Source organism: Mauremys mutica, chromosome 1 (assembly GCF_020497125.1).
Source record: "Mauremys mutica isolate MM-2020 ecotype Southern chromosome 1, ASM2049712v1, whole genome shotgun sequence".
Lineage (NCBI taxonomy): Eukaryota > Metazoa > Chordata > Testudines > Geoemydidae > Mauremys > Mauremys mutica.
This window is the reverse complement of record NC_059072.1, coordinates 114157889-114181737: the sequence shown is the minus strand read 5'-3', so window position 1 is coordinate 114181737 and position 23849 is coordinate 114157889. Positions and strand designations below refer to the sequence as shown.

The window sequence follows — 23849 nt, the reverse complement described above, 5'->3', positions numbered from 1 at the left end:
TGGCACTCAGTTCTGTGGCAGCAGCAGCGCCGGATTTACACCTTATGTGCCCCTAGGCACAGCATTTCAGTGCACCTCCCCCACCGCCTACAGATGACCTTTGTGTTTTCCGTAAAAAATGAAACCAAAAGAAATATAAACACAGCCTCCCTAGGAATGCACGGGACCCTCAGCCACACATGGCGCTCCCAGCCTGAGCCACTCCAGGTGAGACGCAAGGGGGGAACTGTGCCTTCCATACCTCCCGCAGCCCAGCGCAGCAGCCACGCTCCAGCTCTGCCTGTGCAAGTGAATGGGGTGCTAGCCACACCCTTCCTCCCCAGCACGGGGTGGAGGCAGCGGGGCAGCCGAGATTGGGAAAGCGCTGGGACACTCCCAGCACCTTCAGCAGCCACCTGGCCCAGCCCCGGGTCACAGCACCCCCACATGGGCTGACTTGGACGCTCACCCTGCTCCAGCCCCACATGCTCAGCAGCCACCAACCCACGCCAGGAGCCCACAGGGGAGCTGAATATATTAACTTTTTAACTTTTAACCCGCTTTTAACTTTTAGGCGCCCCTAGAACACCAGTGCCCCAGGCACGTGTCTACTGTGCCTAACTGGAAATCCGGTCCTGGGCAGCAGGTGGGGAATGAGCAGGGGTTCAAAGTCAGCACAGGTCCCTCTTCTCTTCTGGAAGCAGAGGGGAGCTCCCCTTATTCTCCTTGGGCTGGTAAGCAGCTCCCTCCACATCCACCCAGCCCCCCTTCAACCCACCCTAGCCTGGGTAAGCAGTGCCCCTCTCCTCCCTGGTTGATGCAGTAAGAGCTCCCTCTCCTGGCTCATTCTACTTTAACACCAGGGAGGGGGAGGGGGCCAGTTGAAACATGGTCCTGTCCTTCCCCCACCATCTCTTTGCCTGAGGTCTGCCATAATGGCTCTGGAGCTGCCCTGTGGCTATGGGGGGAGGATTCCTTCCCTTCCCTCCACTGCTCATTTTCCCACTCCTCATACCAAGCCTAGCAAGCAGACACCAGTGACACCTCTATGCAGAGGTGAAAGTAAGCCGGTCCGGTCAGGTACAGCGTACCGGCAAGAGCCAGTACGCCATGCTGGACCGCACCGGCTTCCACGGCAGGGATTGAAAGGGCTCTGGGCCACCCGCGGCTGCGGGCAGCCTAGAGCCCTTTGAATCCCGACCACGGCTGGGATTTAAAGGGCTCAGAGCTCCCCTCAGCGACAAGAGCTCTGGGCCCTTTAAATCCCTGCCCCAGCCCCGCAAAGCTTGGGGTTCCCCCCGGCGGCCAGAGCCCCAAGCCCTTTAATTTGCCGCTGAGCCCCAGGGGGCTCCCAGCCACCTCTGCAGCTGGGAGCCCCTGGTTGATTTAAAGGCCCTGGGTCTCACAGCCACAGCTGGTGACCCAGGGCCTTTAAATCTTGAGAGGCCACGCCTCTTCCAGATGAGGCCACGCCCCACTCAGGACTCCAGCAGTGCAGGCAAGTCCTGTAAGTTACTTTCACCCCTGCCTCTATGCCAGTTCTGGTCTCTCTCCACATCTCTGCAGCACTGCAATCCTGTCTCTTTCCCCCTTGGTGTGTATGATGGGGAATACAAACCCCATGCTGGAGAGCAAGGGGTTAAAGAAGAAGCTCTGGTGGCCCTGCCCAGCCACACCTCAATGCCTGCACAAGCTGGAGGCAAGGCTTTAAAAGGGACAGTGGCAGGGCCTCAGAAGCAGGCAGTGGAAGGGAGAAAATGGCTGTTTGGAGGGGAAAATACTGTCCTGGAGCTCACTGCTTGGGGCCTGACCTCACAGCCCTGTGCAAACCTGCAGAGAGGAGAGAAGAGGCTGGTGACTGAGTGTGCAGGTCAGAGACTGGATTGGAGTGATTTACTTCTGCAAGCTAAAGGAGAGTTGGGTAGGAAGTGGTCTGGGGGTAGCTGCTTAGCACCCCAGGGTGCTGAATGCAGCTGCCTACCATTGGGTCCTGGACTGGAGCCTGCTGGAGAGGGCAGGTCTGAGCACCCCTATCCACTCTGGGAGGATGTTGCAACAACAGGAGCTTTTACTAGGGTGAGAAGCCAACTGGGAAAAGACCTTGCCTGTTCAAGGGCCCAGTCCCCAAAATCGCTGTGTATAATATATGAAGATATACCTATCTCATAGAACTGGAAGGGACCCTGAAAGGTCATTGAGTCCAGCCCCCTGCCTTCACTAACAGGACCAAGTACTGATTTTGCCCCAGAGCCCTAAGGGGCCCCTTCAAGGACTGAACTCACCATGCTGGGTTTAGCAGGCCAGTGCTCAAACCACTGAGCTATCCCTAGAAACCTCTGGTTTGGGGGTGTTGAAGGACAGGACCGTGTCTTCAATGGGGAGAGGATCTGCCACAGGCTGGCACTGTTGGTGCTGTGAACTTTCTACAGCATGTCAGTGAGTGTATCGTTTCTCTGGTAAATATGAAGTATATTTATATATATATCCTCTGGGAATATACAGAGACTATCCACTTTAACAAAATAAACTGTAGTGAGCTGAACAAACTGGAAACAAATTAAAATAGCTGTCACTGTGGTCAGCAGAAAGGTACAGGGTCCAAATCTGCCCTGTCTCACCTGTTCTATGCAACCCCCTGAAGTCAATGCAGCACAATATAGGGCCAAAACACATTCAAGCAAAGCAACGGGACACTACATGCTGTCTGTCCACCCAAACAAACATCTATCCCAGGCAGGCGTAAGGCTGTGCACTCTGGGCCTATAGCTGTGGAATGTCTATAGTTGTGAAGTGAATGGTTTATATTGTGGCACAGGGATTATTGTCCATGGATATAACTAGAATAAAACGATGTGCTGTTATGAATAGGGTGACCAGCTGTCCTGATTTTATAGGGACAGTCCTAATTTTGGGGCCTTTTTCTTATATAGGCACCTATTATCCCCCACCCCCTGTCCTGATTTTTTATACTTGCTATCTGGTCACCCTAGTTATGGAAAAATATAATACTTAGATCAGTATACATATTATCTCAAATATCCCACTCTGGGATTAAATTATACAAATGTGCAAATATGGCCTATTTTCAGTCTCTAATGAGCCCTCGTGAATCAAAATTGCTGTGTTTTGCAGAGCCCTAGTCTTCTGCCTCAGGCATATTCAGGGCCCACTCTCATTTGGGAAGCACCTGGCATCTCCTGATAATCCATTCCTTTGGATGGACATTCCACTTGAAAACAGAGGTGAGGCAGTGAAGGTAACACTGGCAGTCTGACCTCAGGGAATGGGCACTGCTCCTGTGCATCTCTTACCTTCGTAGTATCACAGTGAAGTGTATGTTCATGAAGAACACCTGAAGCAGAGAATTCAGGCAGCAGCTCAGTCCCATATTGTACAGCCCAATGGCTCCTGTAGGGACAAGAGGAAGTGAGGCTTAAAGCTCACATGGAGGCAGGGAGAGTAAGGGATGGTGAGAAGATGGCAAATTTCCCTTTGGCCACTTTCAGCCTATTTAACATATAGGCCCAGCATCTTCACCAGGATGACGGAAGGGTCAAATCTACTCTTACTAGGGTTGCCAATTTTGGTTGGATATATTCCTGGAGATTTCCGCACATGACATAATCTTTAAAGCTTAAACTTTCATTCCTGAAAACTCCAGGCCAATCCTCGAGGGTTGGCAACCCTGTCTTACACCCCTTTAAAATCTTAGCATTGGTTTGCCTCTGACAGCTGGAGAGAGTTGGGAGGGTGCCTCCAAAAACAAGCTCAAGCTGCAAAACCTGGATCTAGGTTAGTCTGACTTTAAAACCCATTCCCCCAAATATGTCTGGATGAGAGAGTTTATTCAGACTTCTATGGAGCTAGGCCCCAATCACAAAATTCAGATCTGGCTTAGGGTCCATATTTCAATGCCCTGTTACACCAGTTCAAGGACATAGATTGTCCTGTTCAGGTCGGACAATCTATCTCCAGTAGTTTAACCAATTTGCCCAGTTTCAAGGAAAGAGACAAAGCTAAAGGGGAGGAGGTAAAGAAAAGTAATTTTCACTCAGAGGTGTATGAGACACAAAAGCTTCTGTTTTCATGGGAAGTGAGGTAAAATGGGTAGAGGTGAGATGTGTTGTCCCTATCAAGGTAAACAGCTTACGCCAGAGGCAGACACTCACAGGCTTTGTCTTCACTGCAGTGTTACTTTGAGCTGTTGCCTGTAACTGGACTCCCATCCACACACACAAATCTCTAGCTTGAGTTGAGTGGTGCTTTAAATTTCAGCTAGCAGGCTCGTCAAAGGGCCTGGGTTAAAACTCAAGTGCTGCTGCTGGCGCTATTATTGCAGCTGGGACTTGGCTACCGTGTTCCTAATCCAAACAATCTGTGCAGCCCGAATGTTGTTTACCACTGTGACCACTCTCTCTTAAGCTAAGCTAACTTGAGAGGAGGTAACTGGAATACAGATAACTTGAGTTAACACTGCAGTGAAGAAAAGCCCACAATAGAAAGGTGAATGTAGTGGGTGAGAAAGGGTAACTGCACGGGATACAACAGTATCTGCATTTAAAAAAGTGAAGAAAGCTTTTGGGAGGCTAGTCCAGTGATCTAACTTGGCGATTAGGGTCCATGACCTAGAAGTGACCCTTCAGCAAACCCAGGAGCAACTCTGATGTAGTGTGGAGGAAGATGCAACTAACATCCAACCATCCTCAACTAGAAAGAAAATCTGCCCAGTTTAGGGTTTTAAAGGGAAGTAAACAGTTGGGATCCTCAAGTAGCCCTTTTCCTAAAGCACAACGCTTTCACTTGGCAGAGTCAAATGAGTTTGTTCAATATCTGATTTGTACGACTCCTCCATGTGTGACTTTTAGCAAAGGGAAAAAGAAGAGAGAGAGAGAGAGAGAGAGAGAGAAATGAGGTGAGAAGGGAACAAGAACATGGAGTGAATGAGACAGAAAAAAGTGGGGGGAAGGAGAGTAAAAACAATTACCATTGTTTAAGTCTGCTGCACCACTGAGAGCTCTTAGCTGCTTGTCACCTCTCTCCACAGCTTCCTCTCTGCCCTCTTCTCCATCTTTCGCCTTCCTCATGCTCTGATTTAGTGCCGGCTCTGACTTTCTGCTTTTCTCTGGGCAGCCAATTCCCTGGCCCATCCACAGCACAACGCAACACAAGGACTGCAGTAACACAAAAGGACCTAGAGAGACTGGAAAGATGGGCAGAATATAGTAAAGTGAGACTCATCTTAGTATTTATTATACAAACGCAGAACAGTTTTCACAGTGAAGAATGCTAGTAAAATAAACATGATTAACATCATTACATGTTGGCACCCCAGAAGAATACTTGCAGAGCAGTATGAGTGGAGCTCACACTGCCACTGCACATCCTGTACTTGTTTTGTGGCTAAATTAAAGAGCCTGGTCTGCAGGGCTGTCTGTTAGGCATCTTTCATCAACACTAAGTCTCTTTAGACACAAAGGAAAACCGAGAGAAATGTTCAGTTTTTAGCCACACAGATGGAGTTATAGTAATTTAGTTGCCAAAAATCTTTGAACTCCTCTTAATTTGCCTCAAATGTTTTTACATGATCAGGAAACCAGGGTAGTCCGATCATTCTCAAGCAATGAAAAAGCTGAAAAACATACTCTTGATATCAAGAGTGAGGAAGCCTCAACCGTTGTACTGGCACCTAGTGTAATAAAAAAATAGTACAATTTCAACATTTTCTCTACAATAGAGTAGATACTCAATCCTGCAATTGCAGCACCACTTAGTGAGAGAACTGTGACCATTCCATTTCAGGAAGGCTGGGTGAATGAAGGCGCAGACATCTGTGGAACAAAAAGTGTTGCAACAAAACAAATATTCTTTTAAGAGGATGCTGGTGTGGTTGTTAAAAATAACATTTTCTTTAATCCAGCACAAAAGGAAAACACAATACATAATTAGGTAAATTTTTCAGAAGAGTTGCCTACCTCTTGCAGGCACAAATCTCAGTGGCAGCTCATTTAGGTATCTGATCGTTGTTTTTCCTGTCTTTGAAACTAATTTTTTTAAATGCTACTAATCTCTGTTGTAGAACATGGGGTGAGGATTTTCAAAGGAGCCTAAGAAGTTAGGCACTTACCTGTCTTCTTCATGCTCCTTGGAAAATTCCAGCCTTAACAGCTTAGCAAGAGAACTATTACAACTCTCATGCAGGTCAAGGGGTGCTGAGAATGTCATTACCTTGAAGAATGGGACCTTTAGCATACACTGATGGGCTTTCAAAAAATCACCACGATAAAGCTGCAAAGTAATGTGATGCTCTATACTGTTCATCCAGTAGCATATCTGTATAACCAAACTCAAACATCAATCTCTGAACAGTCACAATGTAAAAAAATGTTACAACTTAATAGGAACGAGCAATTTAAAAAGCACCAATAGCAGAAATTGACTGCAGTATCCTGAGGAGGCAAGAACAGGTACTAATATAACCAGAGTGTCCAGAGTAACTGGCAGCTAGAACTACATAACAATATCCAGGATACCATAGCCACAGGAGCCAGCTAGTACCAAACGCTAGAGCAAAATGATTCGTTGCATGGCTGGAGTCTGAGTGCTAGGCTGGGAGAATACCATCAATAGTGGGACTAAGATGCTAAAGACCAGATTTTCAAAGATATTTATACACCTAAGCCCATTCGAAACCTAGCCCTAAGAGAAGCTTGAGCACTGCGATGGACCTTAAACTCCCTCTCTCTTGTGAATGGGTAGGATTTAATCTTAGAGCTCATCTATACTAGGGAAACTTGCATCAGAATAGCTATACCATACTGATGCAAATTTCATTAGTACAGATGAGCTCTAACATTAAATCCTACCCATTCACAAGAAAGAGGGAGTTTAAGGTCCTTCATAGGGCTATAGCTTCACTGTTAAATATGTTTAGGTGTCTAAATACCTTTTGAATATATCTATATTCAAATCTCTAGTAGAGACAGAACTTTAGCTGGGCTAGGCATAAGGACTGGACACAGCCCAAGATGGAGGCGTGAGCTAGACACAGCCAGAGATGGAAGTCTTTAGGCCAGTTTCAGCTAAGAGGGGAGAACTTTAGGCCAATCACAATTCAGGGGGTAGAGCAGATGAAGAGGATTTTTAAATCTGTACAACTCTGAAGTGGCCATAGCTTAAAGGAAGCACTTGAGAAAAGGGAGGAATACTGATTGTGTAAGGGGAAGAGAGAGGAAAGATGGGGAAAGGGCAGCGCTTGAAAGAAGAAGAGGATGCAAGAAAGTCTGAGGAAGAGGGAGACAGCAAGAGAGTTAACAGAAGAAGGGTTTAAGACACAGAGTTAGAAAAGTGGGGTGAACAAAGGGAAGGGGAAGAAAAATGGTAAGGACTAAAATTGTTTATACTGTAAGGTGAAAAACAGAGAGGGACTAGCAAAGGTTGGGGGGAAAGAGAAGCCAGAGATGGGAGGGAGGGATAGAGGCATAATCAGAAAAGGAAATAAATGCCCTTAGACAGAGAGGAGAGAATGTAGTAGAGAAAAAAGAATGCTCAGACAATGTATTAAGTGTTAAACACCATGGAAAAATTAGTGTGAGGCCATTACAGACACTGAAAGAATTCATAAGTCACCAACATAGAGAAGGAAAGAAGAAAATTAAAGGAAGAAGAAAAAGAGGAGAAAATTAGAAATATAATCTATGTAATGACAGCATTGTGCTAGCAATACAATAGCTATCATCTTCCATTCTTAACATTTATCTTCAGTAATTGAGTTGTGTTTGAAAGAGCACAGCCAAAAAGGCATGAAGCTAACTGAATTGATGAGACAGTTTGACATGGAGTTGGTTGATAGTTTCCTAACTCAAAGGGTTGTATCCAACATGGAGCAACTCTGTTAGACCTTGTCTTGACAGATAAAGATGAACTGATCACAGAACTAAAAATTAATGTTAACTTGAGTACAGGTGATCAAGATTTGATCACATTTATAATGTGTAAACAGAATAAAGTCCAAACCAGTGATATATGCATACTTGGTGCTTTATAAGGGCCAATTTCATAGAGCTGAAAACAATTATGAGCCACATCAGCTAGAAGGAAGAATTTAATCAGAAAAATATGAATAATAATTGAGAAATGCTTTAAGAATTCTTTACTAGATGCCCAAAAAGCCACAATCAATGTATTGGTTTTTTAAAAAAAAACTGATTTAGAGGGGAAGTGAAGGCAGCTATAAAATATACATATATAACATATGGAAGAAAGGGGAAGTTGATAATAGCGAATAGAAATCAGAAGCTAGGAATTGTAGAAAATTGATAAGGAAAGCAAAGGGACCCCAGGAGAAATCTATAGCCAGCAGCGTTAAGGACAATAAAAAGGAGATTTTTTTAAAGTATATTAGGAGCAAAAACAATCCTGACAATAGTGTTAGTCCCTTATTAGATGGAAATGGTAGAATTATCAATAATACATAAAAGGCAGAAGTGTTCAATAAATATTTCTATTCTGTATTAGGGAAAAAACCAAATAATAACATTATGGATGTTTCCATGCCACTAGTATCTCAGGAGGGTGATAAACACAAACTACTAAAGTTAGATATTTTTTAAATCAAAAGGTTCAGATGACTTGCATCCAAGAGTTTGTAAAGAACTGGGCTGAGGAGTTCACTGGATTGTTAATGTTGATTTTTTAATAAGTATTTGTAAGGACATCTAGCCATGGCTGGAGCAGATGCAGATACAGGCTAGAGCTGGAACAGTATGACTGAACTACCAAGCATCTGGGAGTATCCACAACAAGGTAGGGATGCTGAGGTGGCTCCTTTCATTCGGAGTCTATATATCTGCCTTGGGGGTCATCTGGTTAGGTCTTTGCTGGTGGATTGGCTGGATACTTAGGACCAGGGGCGGCTCTAGGAATTCCACTGCCCCAAGTAGGGCGGCGCGCCGCGGGGCGCGCTCTGGCGGTCACTGGTCCCGCGGCTCCGGGGGACCTCTTGCAGACATGCCTGCGGAGGATCCGCTGGTCCCGCGGCTCTGGTGGACCTCCCGCAGGCATGCCTGCGGATGCTCCACCAGAGCCGCGGGACCAGCGGACCCTCCGCAGGCATTTCTGCGGGAGGTCCATCAGAGCTGCAGGACCAGCGGACCCCCCGCAGTCATGCCTGCGGGAGGTCCGCCGGAGCCGCCTGCCACCCTCCCGGCAAAATACCGCCCCAAGCGTGCGCTTGGCACGCTGGGGTCTGGAGCCGGCCCTGCTTAGGACTCATCCGGCTCAGAACATTCAGGTTCAGGGATAACTCATCAGGCTCAAAACACTCCTCACAGTCTTGGAATACAAGGGAAATTCCAGAAGACTGAACGAAAGGTCATATTGTGTGAATATTTAAAAAGGGTTAACAGGGTGACTCATGTAATTATAGGCCTGTCACACTGATATCAATCCAGGAAAAGATAACGGAGCTGCTGGTACAGAACTTGTTTAGTAAAGAATTAGGCCGCACTTCGCCCGCCGGCCGGGGCACCCCGCTCCCACCGCAGCAGCCCCGGGAGCGGGAGGCGGGGACGCTGATTAATGCCAATTAACATGCATTTACAGGAAATAGATCCTGGCTAACTTGGTATCTTTTTTTGATGAGATTACAAGTTTGGTTGATAAAGGCAAGAGTGTTGATATAATAGACTTAGACTTCTGTAAGGCATTTTACCTGGTACTGACTATTTGATTTAAAAACTAGAAAGATATCAAATTAATATTAACACATTACATGGAATAAAGGCTGGCTAACTGATAAGCCTCAGTGTAACTGCAAACGTGGAATCATCATTGAGTGGGTGTGTCTCTAATGGCATCCCCAGGGATTGATTCTTGGCCTTATGCTATTTAACATTTTTATTAATGACCTGAAAGAAAAAAAAATCATCACTGATAAAGTTTACAGATGACACACAAATTGGAAAAGTGGTAAATAATGAAGAGGACCTGTCACTGGAACGATCTGGATTGATTGGTAAACTGGGCACAAGCAAACAATACGCATTTTAATATGGCTAATGTAAATGAATACATCTAGGAACAAAAAATGTAGACCATACGTACACGATGGAGGACTCTATCCTGGGAAGCAGTGACTGAAAAAAAAATTGGGAGTCATCGTGGTTAATCAGCTGAATGTGAGCTCCTAGAGTGATGCTGTGGCCAAAAGAGCTAGCAGGGGTTCTCAAACTGGGGGTGGTGACCCCTCAGAGGGTCATGAGGTTATTACCTGGGGGCGGGGTCGTGATGTGTCAGCCTCCACCCTCAAACCACACTTTGCTTCCAGCATTTATAATAGTGTTAAATATAAAAAATGTGGTTTTAATTTATAAGAGGGGTTGCACTCAGAGTCTTGCTATGTGAAAGGGGTCACCAATGCAAAAGTTGGAGAACCACTGAGCTAATGCAATGCTTGGATGCATAAACAAGGCAATCTCGAGTAGAGAGGTTATTTAACCTCTGTATTTGGCACTGGTGAAACCGCTATTGGAATACTATATCCAGTTCTGGTGACCAAAGTTCAAGGAGGACATTTATAAATTGGAGAGGGTTCAGAGAAGAGCCACAAGAATGATTAAAGGGTTAGAAAACATGTTTTATAGTGATAGATTCAAGGAGCTGAATTTATTTAGCTTAACAAAGAGACGGTTAAGGGGTGACTTGATTATAGCCTACATGGGGAACAAATAATGGGCTCTGCAATCTGTCAGAGATTAGCAGAACACGATCCAATGGCTAGAAATTGAAGCTAGGCAAATTCATGCTGGAAATAAAGCATACACTTTTAATAGTGAGAGTAATTAACCACTGTAACAATTTACCAAGGGTTGTAGTGGATTCTTCATCAGTGACAATTTTTAAATCAAGATTGAATGTTTTTCTAGGAGATATCATCTAGGAATTATTTTGGGCAAGTTCTATGGCCTGTGTTGTACAGGGCATCAGACTAGATGATCACAATGGTCCCTTCAGGCCTTGGAATCTATGAATCAATGTGGAGTTTCATTTCAAAATCACAATATGTTTTACTGGCTTGAATAGCTTTTCAAACTGAGGTTCAAAGGGATAATTTTGATCAGGCTTTTAGCAATTTGACAATTTTGATATAGTATGCAGATTTATGTACATAATGTGTTAGCAATATCCATCTAGATAAATCTGCCTACATTTTTAAGGGGAAATTTAATCTTCACATATGCCTCTTTAATATTTCACAAACATTGCACTAAATGTGAGTTAAATTTACATTTGCCCTGAAAATCATATTCATCTAAATACCAGTGATCTGATATTCACATTTTGTCTTCAATGTTCGTACAAGGAAATCTCAGAATTTCTATATTACCGTTTACCTTCCTAAATACAGGAAATCCTAGTTCTGCTTTACAAGAGGTGGAGAAATGGTTTAACACAAGTGCTGCTAAATGTCTCCTTTCAAAATGTGCTGTTTTTCAGGCTAACTGTGCCTAACTGAGTCAAATTAGAAAGTTTTTAAAGAAGTGATAGTCACAACACTGATACAGGAACTACTTATTTTCTTTCTAAATCATTGTAGCAGGGTGGACCCCTGCTCCTGCCCTGAAGGGGTTAAAAACAGCCCTGGGAAGGGGCTGTGGCTGGAGAAAGCAGCCTTTAGGGTGGGCTGATTGGGGAAGTGGCTGCAGCTGGGGCCACGCCCCAACCTGAGCCACAGGGCCTTATAAGAAGGCCAGGGAAGCCAGAAGGAAAGGCAGTCTCTCTCTAGCTATAGAGGGAGATGGGCCTGGCTGCAGGGAGCTAGACATAAGGTACCTGAGTGAAGCAGGGCTGGGAAAAGGCTGAGGGGTTGGGGAACTCCAGCCTGGAAAGCCCCAGGCTGCAGTCTAGCATTGGGCTAATAGGTACTGGGGGTTGCAGAGGGCAGCCCAGGGGTAGGCCAAGGCAGCAGGTCCAAACCCAACCTTGCCAGCGATGAGTAGGCTGATACTGCAGTCTGCCCCAGGACGTGGGGCTAGACAATGACTGGCAGTAGCCATATATTGAGGCAAGGTGGGGATAGAGGGTGGGGGTTCCCTGGGGAGGGGAGACCCAGAGAGAGAAAGGGGTTACTGCCAGGGGGCAGCACCCCATGTAAAAGGGCACCGGGTCCAGAAAGGGACATGGGGGGGGGGGCCCAGAGGACAGGCGGATCACCAGCCTGCAGAGGGTGCTCTAGAGCTGGAATGGAGCTAATTCCCAGGAGTCACCAGCAGGAGGTGCCGCAGCAGTGAGTCCAGCCCGTTACAATCATAAATGGATAAAGCGTACAGATTTCTCAGATCCATCTTAATTTTTACATAGACCTTAAAGACTATTAAATGAGAATCATGATTCTGTCAACACCAAAATATAACCATGCTTTTGAGGGGAAAAAATATATTTGCCATTGTCCAGTGAGAGAAGCAGCAGGATTTAAGAACTGAACTCCAGGTCTAGGAGTTAGGAACACAAGTTCTAACCACAGTTGCCACTTATTGGCTGTGATCTTGGACAAGTCATTTAACTTTTCTATGTCTCATCTGTAAAAGAGAGAGAACATTATCAACTTCACCGACATGTTGTGAGGTTTGTTTACTTAATGTTTATGCTGCACTATATAGAATGTTTTATTATTCTTGTATAGTATTTACAGATTTTTCTCTCTCTAGTTCAAAAGAAAGTGAGCCCATAATGTTGCATATAGTTTTTTTTGGGGGGGTTGCATTTAATATGCTATTCTCTTAATTTCATAAGAGACATCTCCTAATCTGATTTGGTGAAGAACCACAGGGGTGCTGGAAAAATGTGTATAGTGGGGGTGCTAGGAGCCATTGAACGAAACTGTAAACCCTGTATATAATGGAAACCACTTAAAGCCAGGGGTGCTGCAGCACCCTTTATTCCAGTACCTATGAGACAGACTTTTTCAATGTCTTTCCTAGTATCCTTGACCCATCTCTGTTCCCCGCAAAAAGATTATTTTCTGGGTTCTGTGGGAACCCAGGTTTGCTAGAGCAAAAATGTTTGTAGTTCATGTGAAACTTCATAAAGACCCTGCTGAAAAAATCTACTTTTATAATGGTCACAGGATGATATGGGAATTTGAAAGAAAACTTTTCTATTAATTACAAACTAATTTACCCCAGTGCTATAGTAAAAGCAGAAATACCGCTCATAGATCTTAATAATTCTGTGTCCCCTGACAAGCATTAACATATCAGTTTGGTAGTTTGTATTTGTAGTTTATTTTTTAAATAAAGTTACTTTAGGGGGAGTGGAACCTGCAGGTTCTAACACCCGTATTCTCGTGAAAGAGTACGGCACAGCCACCTACAGTGCAAACTTTACCGGCTCCCTTGCCAGGATGCCTAAGCCCTGACTCGGAGAGAACACTTACAGCGATGAGAAGGTAGATACGTTTCCATATCCTTTAAGTGCTTGGTCTTTTTTCTGAGACTGCCACCAACTTATGTCAATTTGTATTGGCCTGGACTAGACGTGAGCTGACAACATAGAGATGAAGGTTTAAAGCCATGCATTTCTCCAGAAACTGCCGCTAAAAACAAAAGTCCGGCCATGCACAACCGATTATATGAACTATGAGTGAAAAGGGTGGTACTCACTGCCGCTTTGGGGAGAAAGGAGAGCCCGGTGGACTGCTTTCTGCTTCGCTTCAGTTCCCTGAGCTAGTCAGAGCTCCGATCTCGACGAGGATCTCCCAGAGTCTGCCTGGGATATGTTCAGCCCTGCAGCGTCAGGGGGCGGCATTGCACACAGCCTTTCGTTCAGTTTTGATTTCCCACTGAACACGTTGAAAGCATAGAAAGTGAAACTCAAGAGCTGCAACGGTCTTATATGGACAGGAGGAGGCTGCTCCTCCCTTTTCAACCAGGAGGACACACGAGCTAGCGGGAGGCAGTGAATCAGCTCAGAGGTTAGCTTTTACAGTAAAAGTTTTAATGGGACGCTGGCCCGCTTCTCTAAGGCATCCCACTGTTTCACACGGCACTCTCTTGCTTAGGGGAAGAATCCCAGCACAGGTACGGGGGTGAAGGGAAGGAGCCAGGAGCAAAAAGCAGGAATACAGAAAAGGGAACTTCTGAACTCTGCTGAGGCACTCGCATAGAGTCAGTGATCACTGAAAATCCCTCTGCTTTGCAATGCAGTTAGATTTAAAAAACAACACTCTTAGGCAATTAGAGAGACAGGTGGGTAAGAGAGAACCTCGCCCGCCTTGTCTCTCCAATATTCTGGGACCGATAGGGCTATATAACTCTGCATACTCTCAGGTAATGGTATGTGAAGGGGACAGGATGCTTGCCATTTGTGGGGGAAAGAGGAATCCTTTCCTGTAGCAAGCTATCTAGTTTTTTTTAAAGGTGGCTGTTCCAAGAAGGTTAGGGGTTGAAAAGTTTTGTGTTTCAGGAAGATGGATTACTGGGCGGAGGGTGTTGTCAAAGGCCTATGATATATTTCCCTGACATTTTAGATTGGAAAAGGTGTTTACTAGAGAAGGGATGATTCCTGTACTGCAATTCTGCTCCTCTGAGGATATCATTTCACGGCATTCTCCTCCACCCACAGTTAGAGGGATGGGGAGGTCTCCATCCAGTGATGTTTATGTCTGCATTCTTTAAACTGTCTGCTGCTTTTGAGACATGCTTTCTCAATCAGCATTATTTAGTGGTTGGTTTAATTTTCTGATAGAAGTGACAGCTGTGTGGTGAATTGCACAGGCAAGTGAAAAAATTGATTACCTTTGACGACCTCATCTGCCCTCTGCCTGCTAATTCATCCCCTCACTGGATTTACTCTAACAAGACTGCACATCTTCTAACAAGAAATTCTGTCAAAGAAGCAGTTGCTGTAGACATTCCAATCAATAACATAAGAACGGCCATACTGGGTCAGACCAATGGTCCATCTAGCTCAGTATCCTGTCTTCTGACAGTGGCCAGATGCTTCAGAGGGAGTGAACAGAACAGGACAATTTTGAAAATCCATCCCATCGTCCATTCCCAGCTTCTACAATTGGAATTTAGGGACACCCAGAGCATGGGGTTGCATCCCTGGCCATCTTGGCTAGTAGCCATTGGTGGACCTTGTGACGGGATCCTGGGACTGTGGGACCACTGTGCCCCCTTAAATCTCTCCAGCCTGGGCTGTCTCTCACAATGCTTTTCTAGTGACAATCAGCAAGTCCCTCCAGGTACTGTGATCACTCAGCACAACAGCAAGTGGAGCCCCACACCCAGCTATATTGCATACTCCCAGAGCCACTCATGAATCACACTGAGAAAGGCACCAGAGCCATATCGTCCCAGCTCCCAGAACTGTACCTCAGGAATATACGGTCTTGCACTGCTCAAGACAAGCAATGCAGATTTATTAATTGGTTCACCACTTCATCAATGGAAAGTGGATATACACCAGCCTTTGAAAAACTTGAGCAGATTTGCCACACACTTCATACCAACTCACTGGTAAAGATAAACAGTAAAACAAATTTGATTACAAAAAGTAGATATTAAGTGATGGGCAAAAAGTCAGAGTTAGTTACATACATATATATATATATATATAAAAAATATGCACGCAGTCTAAACTCTCAACCCTATTAGACTGGGCAACATCTAGACTAAGCAGTTTTTCTCACCCTACTGGATGTTGCAGTCCTTAATATACAGATTTGTCCCTTAAATCTGGGCCAGTCTCCTCTGTTCAGGGCCAGCTCTGCGCGTGTCCACGGCGGCGGCAATTTGGCGGCAGCTTCTATGTTTAGTTGAAGCCGCCCCAGACAGCTAAACATAGAAGCTGCCACCGAATTGCCACCACCGCGCTGCTTGGGGGCAAAACAACAGGGACTGCCACCCCTTGCAGGTTGCCGCCCCAAGCACCAGCTTGGAATGCTGGTGCCTGGAGCCAGCCCTGCCTCTGCTGGGTCTTCTGTCTTCTCAGTGTCTTTGTTGCTTGCAGTGTAGGTGGGTGAAGGAGAAAAGGCCCTGCATGTGGCCACTGTGTCTGTTTTATAACCTCAGTCCCGTGTGCTTGGGGAGCACAAGTCCAGGAATATCTGGGGGCATTGCTGAGTCTCCAGGCAAGGTTGAGCAGTTCCCCTGGTGTGGTGTCATGCAGGTGAGTCATTGTATTGTAGCTCCCTTCCTGGACAGTGGTTGTTGATGGGTGGATTGATACCCCGCCCAGTGTTCGTTACTTTCCTTGCTGTTGCCTCTGGGGAGCTAATATCTGGCTGATTCCCCAATTTACAGCATATTTTAGTGACCACCATACAACACAATTCTCATAACTTCATATGCATTAATGATACACATATATGGATAGAGAAATGACTTTCAGCAGATTATAACCTTTCCCCTGATACCCTACGAGGCATGTTTTATATGTAAGATCATGATTATATAAAAATGAGGAATATGGGGGTTACAGGATGTTCCCCCAAGGTACAGAATGTGTCAGACCTATCCTCCATATTAGGGAAATGATTAGGAAGGCTTTCTACCAAGGTCTGTAAGGACTCATAAATTAAGTGGGGGTTAAATTCTGTAAAAGATCTCTTTCCTCCCCCTTTCTTCCCCCCATCCCCCTGCTAGTTCAATCCTTTAATAAGCACCTCAGTAGGCTAGTCCTAGAGCTACTGGGATGTACTGCATTAACAGTCTTGTACTATCTTGAAGTGGGAACTCATTAGGCAGGGTGTTATGACTTACTATCTTTTACTGCCATTTAGAAAAGAAACTGTTGCAAGGACTGTGATAGCCCATTTACGAAGTGGAAGCATTCCCCATTAGTTGTTACAGTTTAGCAATACATTTTTCAATATAGTATCCATATAAATGTGTTTTAGGATGGGAGATAGCTATGGCTGTAACCCTAATAGTACTCACAGACAATCCAGAATGTTTAAGTGATGATATCCTGATAGTATGGAAATTGTGGAAGTTTTAGGATTAAAATCTTTTTGGAAGACCTGTATTGAAAATGCCTTCCATTTCAAGGCAATTATCTTTCCAGGGTCATGATCATTAAAATATCTACGTGGGCATGAGACTATAGACCATAGGGTTCAGGCAGCTGCTAACTCTAGTGGAGGTATGAAGACTGCCAGACAAGGAAATGCATCTTTATTTTTCTTTCTCCTCCATCCCTCACCTCAGCCTCTGAATTGTCAGTGAGGACAGAATGTGTAGAACCAGAGCAACTAAAATGACCCTAGTTAATTTAGAAAGCATTTGAAGCAGACAAGACATCAAGCAGTCTTTTGTGAGAACTCAAAGGTTAATTCACACCATCTAGTTCAAGTTCAGCTATAGATACCCACTTGGAAACTGTGGCAGGAGGTGCTTGTGACATACCAGGATACAATCCAAACTGATAAGCAGCTGTATCACCCCTACCCTGCAACTTTGGGTGCTTTACAATGCTTTGCTGAAGGAGTTCCTCCCTGGGCTGCTCACAAATAGACTTCCAGCACACAAGTCAAACCCAGAGTGTCTGTCTGTAACTGCAGCCAGCCAGTCGCACTTGGGTTACACTCCAGCTCTCACCAGCCTTGGTTATACTGCAGGGTAACCTCAGCACAACCCCAGCCCCTGATTTTCCCCCAGAAACGTATGTTCTGTGCTTCCCAGCCCTCTCCTAGACAGTACAAAATACTTCAAGTCCGTTATTCCTTGAAGGGAATAATAGGCATTTATTATCTCAAATAGTTATTCAGACACTTCAATTGAAACACATTGGATTAGATAAAACAATAAAACAAGTTTATTAACTACAAAGAAAGAGATGTTATGTGAGTACAATAAATGAGCCATAAAAATCAGAAATGATTACAAGAAAAATAAGATGTTTCCTTAACAAACTATATCAGATTCAAGCAAAGTTTCTCACCACATGCTTTCAGCAGTTGTATTGACCAAACCCTTTAGGTCAGGAATCCCTCTCCTGGAGTCCAGCAAATGATTCCTTTGTGCTTCAGGTGCAGTAAATGTCATAGGCGGGAGGAGGGGTGCCTCAGGGTGTTTGTCCCTCCTTTTTATAGTTTCAGTCCCTCTCTTGAAACATTTCTTGATGGGCACTAGGAGACAGAGTCTATGTGGAAGGATATTCCCTGCTTGCTTTTTCTCACCTGTTTGAGCTTTCTTTGTTTCCTTCCCTGCCTGATGACTTTGTTTACTTCTTAAATGCAAATTAAGCAGAGCACACATTCCTTCGTTTAGGACAGACCTATTTGCCAACTTCTGTTTGGACAGGGCGGTGGGGTTTGGAACGTGTGTTAACACCATACAGGGGGAACTTATAACTTCACATACAGTGTTGCCACATATGTTACCAAGACAATACTGATCAGCAAATTATAAGTTTTCAAATGAGACCTCACAAGGCCTACTTTGTACAAAGATTATTACAATAGCTTGTAGGGTATGGAGACAGAAGTGTACTCTGTCACAGTGCCATAGCAGCTATATAACACTATGTGTTGAATCAACAGCTGAATGAGAGTGTCAAGCTGTCTGGAAATGCAGCTGAGGAGTCAGATTACTTTTTTTGCTTGTTTTGTACTTCAGGGGGAAATAATTTTTTTAATTGCTCACATTAGACGTGCAGAAAAAATATTTGATGTATATGTTAATCACGAATAATGGGCAAAGCTGTTTTCCTATATTAGGAAATCTCTTTGTTATGTATTATAGGTAGGGAAAAAATGCTCTCGTAGTGGATTAGGCACAGTACATACCTACGAAACTGGAGACATAGATTTTATTCCTAGAAAAGATTTCCTTGGTGACATTGACCAAGTAATTTAGGACTAAATTTTCAAAAGCTAGTATATATGTAAAACCTCATATAGGTACTTAAGTGAAGGCATAGGAAGGAAGGAGGTATATATGAGGTTTTGAAAGGGAGTGACGAGTCCTCCACTGCCACCATCACTTTTGCTGCCTCCACTGAAGAAAGCCAGTTGCTAGGCAACGACATTCCCTCTGACAGAGTTGTATAGAATTCTCCTCCTGTTACAGAATTCTGTTAGCAGGGATGTAGTTGCCTAGCGGCCAACTCCCTTCAGTGGAAGCAGCAGCAGTGGCAATGGAGAGCATCCTGGAGCTTCAGAGGGACAGCAGATGGGCACAGAAGGCCATGCCTTTTGAGCCACAGGTGACAGCTCCTATCTCTTCCTGGGGCTCCAAAGTACGGCTAGAACTGTGCTGGAGTTCTGTACTCAGCAGTGGTTTAGATCCAGTGCTATACGGTTCCTGTCTCCTATTAGCTTCTGTAGAATTTTTCCATAGGAATGGTCTCATGTCCCCCTGAGAGAAGGGAGAACACACAGCTCCCCCACAGGCTGCTCATTCTGAGGGAAACCAAACACACCCCACTAGAGAGAGCCCAACTAAGGAGTCAGGCAGAGTCCAGGCAGGGGGTTGTATTTGCACCCAACCCAGTGGATCTGAGAAAGGTAGAACAAGGTTATAATTAGTTGTTCTTTAATTAATAAAGAAAGCTAAACTGAAGGTAGCATACATGATCCCAGGGAGCCAGCCCACCAGGCCCTTGCCAGAAGTGGAGCCCAGCTGAGGCAACTGTAGCTGAACCAGGGAAGCCCAGCTCAATGATCTCTAGCACTTGTTACTGGCCAGTCAGAAACAGGCTCCTAGATTAGATGGACCATTGGTCTGATATAGAATGGTAGTTCCTATGTTCTGTTGTAAGGCTTGTCTGTTGTGTGATTTTCTCTCTCTCTCTCTCTATTTCTGTAAAATGTTGTTTTGTCACTTTTTTAGAAATGAGTTGTAAGTGCAGCAATTACTCAGGCCATGTCCACACTTACAGGGAATTGACACTGCTGTGATCGATGCAGTGGGGGTCGATTTAGCAGGTCTAGTGAAGAGCGCTCTCCGGTTGACTCCAATACTCCACCGCAACGAGAGGAGTAAGGTAAGTCGACAGCGGTATGGTAAGTCGACCTAAGTTACATCAACTCCAGCTATGTTGTTCATGTTGTTACCTGGCGTTCTTTCAACCCAAAGCTCTTGGTAACTTTACTCTGTGTGAGGAGGTGTCAGGAAATTAGTCAGGGGAGACACGGCCATCCGACCGATAGATGGCTGGCACAAACAGGACAACACAAAAGTGCTTTCACTTAAAGCTAAACTTTACTTAGTCTCAAGCACTTACACACATCCGCAATAAGTTAGTAAAACGCCCCCAACCCTTGATAATTACCAAAGCTGAGTGTGGCTTTCGAGTGATACAGCGGCAGCCCGTCTGCCGCTGGGGAACAGAAGATGCATCCAGAGGGAGAGGCCAGTCCTGAAACGAGTCCCACCTGTCTCAAGCTTTTTCCCCTTATTTATACATCAATAATTAAAGAAACCTTGTTAAGTAAGCAGTTTCAAGCAAGAGGTTCCTTCTGATTATTGATTAACCAGGTGTGGGTTTTTCCAGAACTTGCAGCCTTGAGACCTCAATAGACATTCCTGGGGCATATCCTACTCTTTGAAAACATATGTATCAGCAATTTTAACTCAATTCTTATCAGGAAGGGCGCGGGGTCAAGCTGCCCTTTCAGTGGCACTCTAAACCCCCCTCCCCTCCTGCCTTAGTCAAGCTGAGACTTGTTTTTAAAGCTTGCTGACTAGGCTGTCTTTAACAATAAGCCATAGTGGTTTCAGGCACTTTACTGGTTTGCCAAGTCTCCCAGTACAGTTTCCCCTCCTTAAAGGCCACCTGTCACACAAGGGGGCCTTTACACAATCACTGTCACACCTTGTCTGGATGCACCTGAGTTGAGATCCAACGAAAGCTCAAGGCTCTCAGCTGAGACCGAGCAAATTATCTTCTTGTTGGCATCCCATACTTAGCACACCAGCACAGCAATTGACAAGTGATCGCCTTAGCCTCTTTTCTCATTTAAGGGAGGAGCGTCAAGTTCGATATGTTCCTTTCCCTGGGATAGGAGTGCCGGTGGCAGTAACCACTGACTCATCTGTCGGGAGACTTGCACGTGCCAGATTTTGTGCCAGGTCCAGCATGTCATTAGGCTGGTAACAAAAACCACTACCATTTGGCACCCTAAGATTACTATGATGGAGTGTAAGGCTAAATTCAGGATGTCTGTGCCAGTGGGGGACCATCCCAATAACACTTCCCACCAGTGGTGCGACACATCTTTGGCCAATTCTTGCAAATACCCATTTAATTTAATTGGCATTATGATGCACAGTAACCATGACTCTGCGCCCTTCCTGTTTTGCAGTGTGTAACTGGTTCTGTAAATCAGGGTGTACAGACAATGTTTGTAAAGCAGTTAGATCCATTCCAAAGGGAACAGGTGTTACAATAGACTACAAAGTATAAGACACTTTTAACTGACTATATTTAAATTCGGGTACATGAAATTCAAAGTCAAATTGCTATAATATGACAGAAACATTTATAACCTAACTTCATTTGTTTGCCAATACCTCTATGTTAGTAGCATCCAACACTCCAATTTCTAATCCAGTTCCACCCAAAGCAGTTCAATACATTTATTGGGAGCCTTTTCTATTGGGAGCCACCCCTCCTGGCTACCAGGGAGAATCCAATAACCTTCAGTAGTTCACATTGAGATAATATTAGGGCAGCTGTACCTTCACTGGGCCTTTCTTTCCTTACATCCAATGTCATACAACACCCAGGTGCATTCAGCTGGGCTTGCATGCTGGAAGTTGACTAAGAAGTAATAATTGGCAAGTCTTATTCTTTTAGCAACCAATGTTTTCACAAACCCTTTTTCCCTTGGTAATTTCACTTTGTACTTTAAAACTTTTTATGTCCATCCTTTTATTCCCACCAACAGATACACCTTGTGCATATTTTGCTTTTAAATGTGCCTTTACCACCTAAGGATGTTTCCCTGTTGACAGACTGGGCTTTCTGTAAATACAGTTAAAATGCTTGTTCATCTGTTTCTGCCTAATGCAGTATTTTCTTGTTTTGTAACACAATACACAACAATGCTAGCAACAAGACAAACAACACAAGACAAAATACAAAACAAAAAACACAAAAAACAATCTTCGTCATGACAGTTGATCCATGGTATTCTGGGTTGCTCTTCAGCTGGTACCAGCTTTTCCTGATTTTCTGAAAGACAAAAAGAACATGTTTCTACCCCTTTTGGGGTGGCAGATTATTGCTTAAAATATCCATTTCTTTTTACAAATATCCCTGCTGATTACAGGCAAAACAGAGGAATTACCCCCATACTTTCCTGTGTTTTTATTCTATAAGCAGGCCAGGTTTCAATGGCTCCTAACTTTTAAGAGTTATGGGGAAATTATCCCACTGTTCAGTTATGAAACATATGAGGTAGTGTACTTCAGTTTTCCTTCTTATACAGCAGACCAAGTTTGTAATTTTTTTCCTGCTTTGCTAAGCTTTAAGTTTATTCACAGGTAATAGCTGAGAAGCATCATTACCATAGCATAGCATCAAAATCTTAAAGTTTTTTCCAAAAATCATACATACTATACATTGTTACAGGGGTACTTATTAACATTAAATTCATCCCAATTTTCAATATTAGTATCAAATCTATTAAAAGCTTCAGATTTTAGCACTGCATACACACACAAAAAGAATATTTTTCCTACTTTGGGTTAACCTGTCCCTCTCATTTTTAGGTTTGACTCCTTTTTCCACCTTCCTCTATCAGTAAGGTAATTTGCATTTTCACAGACTTTCTGGCTTGCTTTTGCATCCAAAGCCATCAGCAGCTCAGAGACCCTGGGTACGTCTACACTACGGGATTATTCCGAATTTACATAAACCGGTTTAACAAAACAGATTGTATAAAATCGAGTGTGCGCGGCCACACTAAACACATTAAATCGGTGGTGTGCGTCCACGGTCCGAGGCTAGCGTTGATTTCTGGAGCATTGCACTGTGGGTAGCTATTCCGTAGCTATCCCATAGTTCCCGCAGCCTCCCCCGCCCCTTTGAATTTCCGGGTTGAGATCCCAGTGCCTGATGCGGCAAAAATCATTGTCGCGGGTGGTTCTAGGTAAATGTCATCAGTCACTCCTTCCGCTGGGAAAGCAACGGCAGACAAGCATTTCATGCCTTTTTTCCCTGGATTGCCCTGGAAGATGCCATAGCATGGCAATCATGGAGCCTGTTTCGCCTTTTGTGACTGTCACCGTATGTGTACTAGATGCCGCTCACAGAGGCGATTCAGCAGCGCTACACAGCAGCATGCTTTTGCTTTTGCATGATAGCAGAGATGGTTATCAGCCATATTGTACCATCTACCATACCATAAATTGGTAATAAGATGATCGTGGCTACCAGTCCTTTTGCACTGTTCCATTTGCTGCTGTCATAAGTGCCCCTGGCTGCTCTTAGCCAGGGGCGCAAAAGCCAAAATTGGGAATGACTCCCTGAGTCAATCCCTCCTTTTTGGTATCTAAAAATAGAATCAGTCCTGCCTAGAATATGGGCAAGTGTACTAGAGAACCACTGTATCAGAGAACCAGAGAGCACAGCTGCTCTGTGTCAGATCCTGCAGAAATTATGAGCTGTATTCTATTCACAGGGGGTGCTCCTGCAACAACCCCATCTGTTGATTCCGTTCTTCCCTCAGCCTTCCTGGGCTACCGTAGCATTGTCCCCCCACTTGTGTGATGAAGTAATAAAGAATGCAGGAATAAGACACAGTGACTTGTTAGTGAGATATGAGTGGAAGGCAGCCTCCAGCTGCTATGATAGTCCAGACAGGACAGTAAGGAGTGTGTAGGAGAGGAGCCCAGCATCCCTCTGCTAGTTCAGGGGCA

At 44.6% G+C, this 23849-nt stretch overlaps 2 protein-coding genes across 2 annotated transcripts in view; one reads left to right on the top strand and one right to left on the bottom strand.

The window, feature by feature from the left end:
* USP18 (ubiquitin specific peptidase 18) overlaps positions 1-13738 on the bottom strand; it is a 30869-nt gene extending 17131 nt beyond the window's left edge. The window contains exons 1-3 of the mRNA XM_044991874.1: positions 13638-13738; positions 4964-5179; positions 3291-3387 (exon numbers count right to left, since the gene is read on the bottom strand). Coding sequence (XP_044847809.1) covers positions 3291-3387; positions 4964-5126 — 260 coding nt within the window. The 5' untranslated portion in view covers positions 5127-5179; positions 13638-13738. The remainder of the gene's footprint in view (positions 1-3290; positions 3388-4963; positions 5180-13637) is intronic.
* Positions 13739-19089: 5351 nt separating this feature from the next.
* MICAL3 (microtubule associated monooxygenase, calponin and LIM domain containing 3) overlaps positions 19090-23849 on the top strand; it is a 346852-nt gene continuing 342092 nt past the window's right edge. The window contains exons 1-2 of the mRNA XM_044991795.1: positions 19090-19188; positions 19815-19968. The gene's annotated coding sequence lies outside the window, so the exon portion shown is untranslated. The remainder of the gene's footprint in view (positions 19189-19814; positions 19969-23849) is intronic.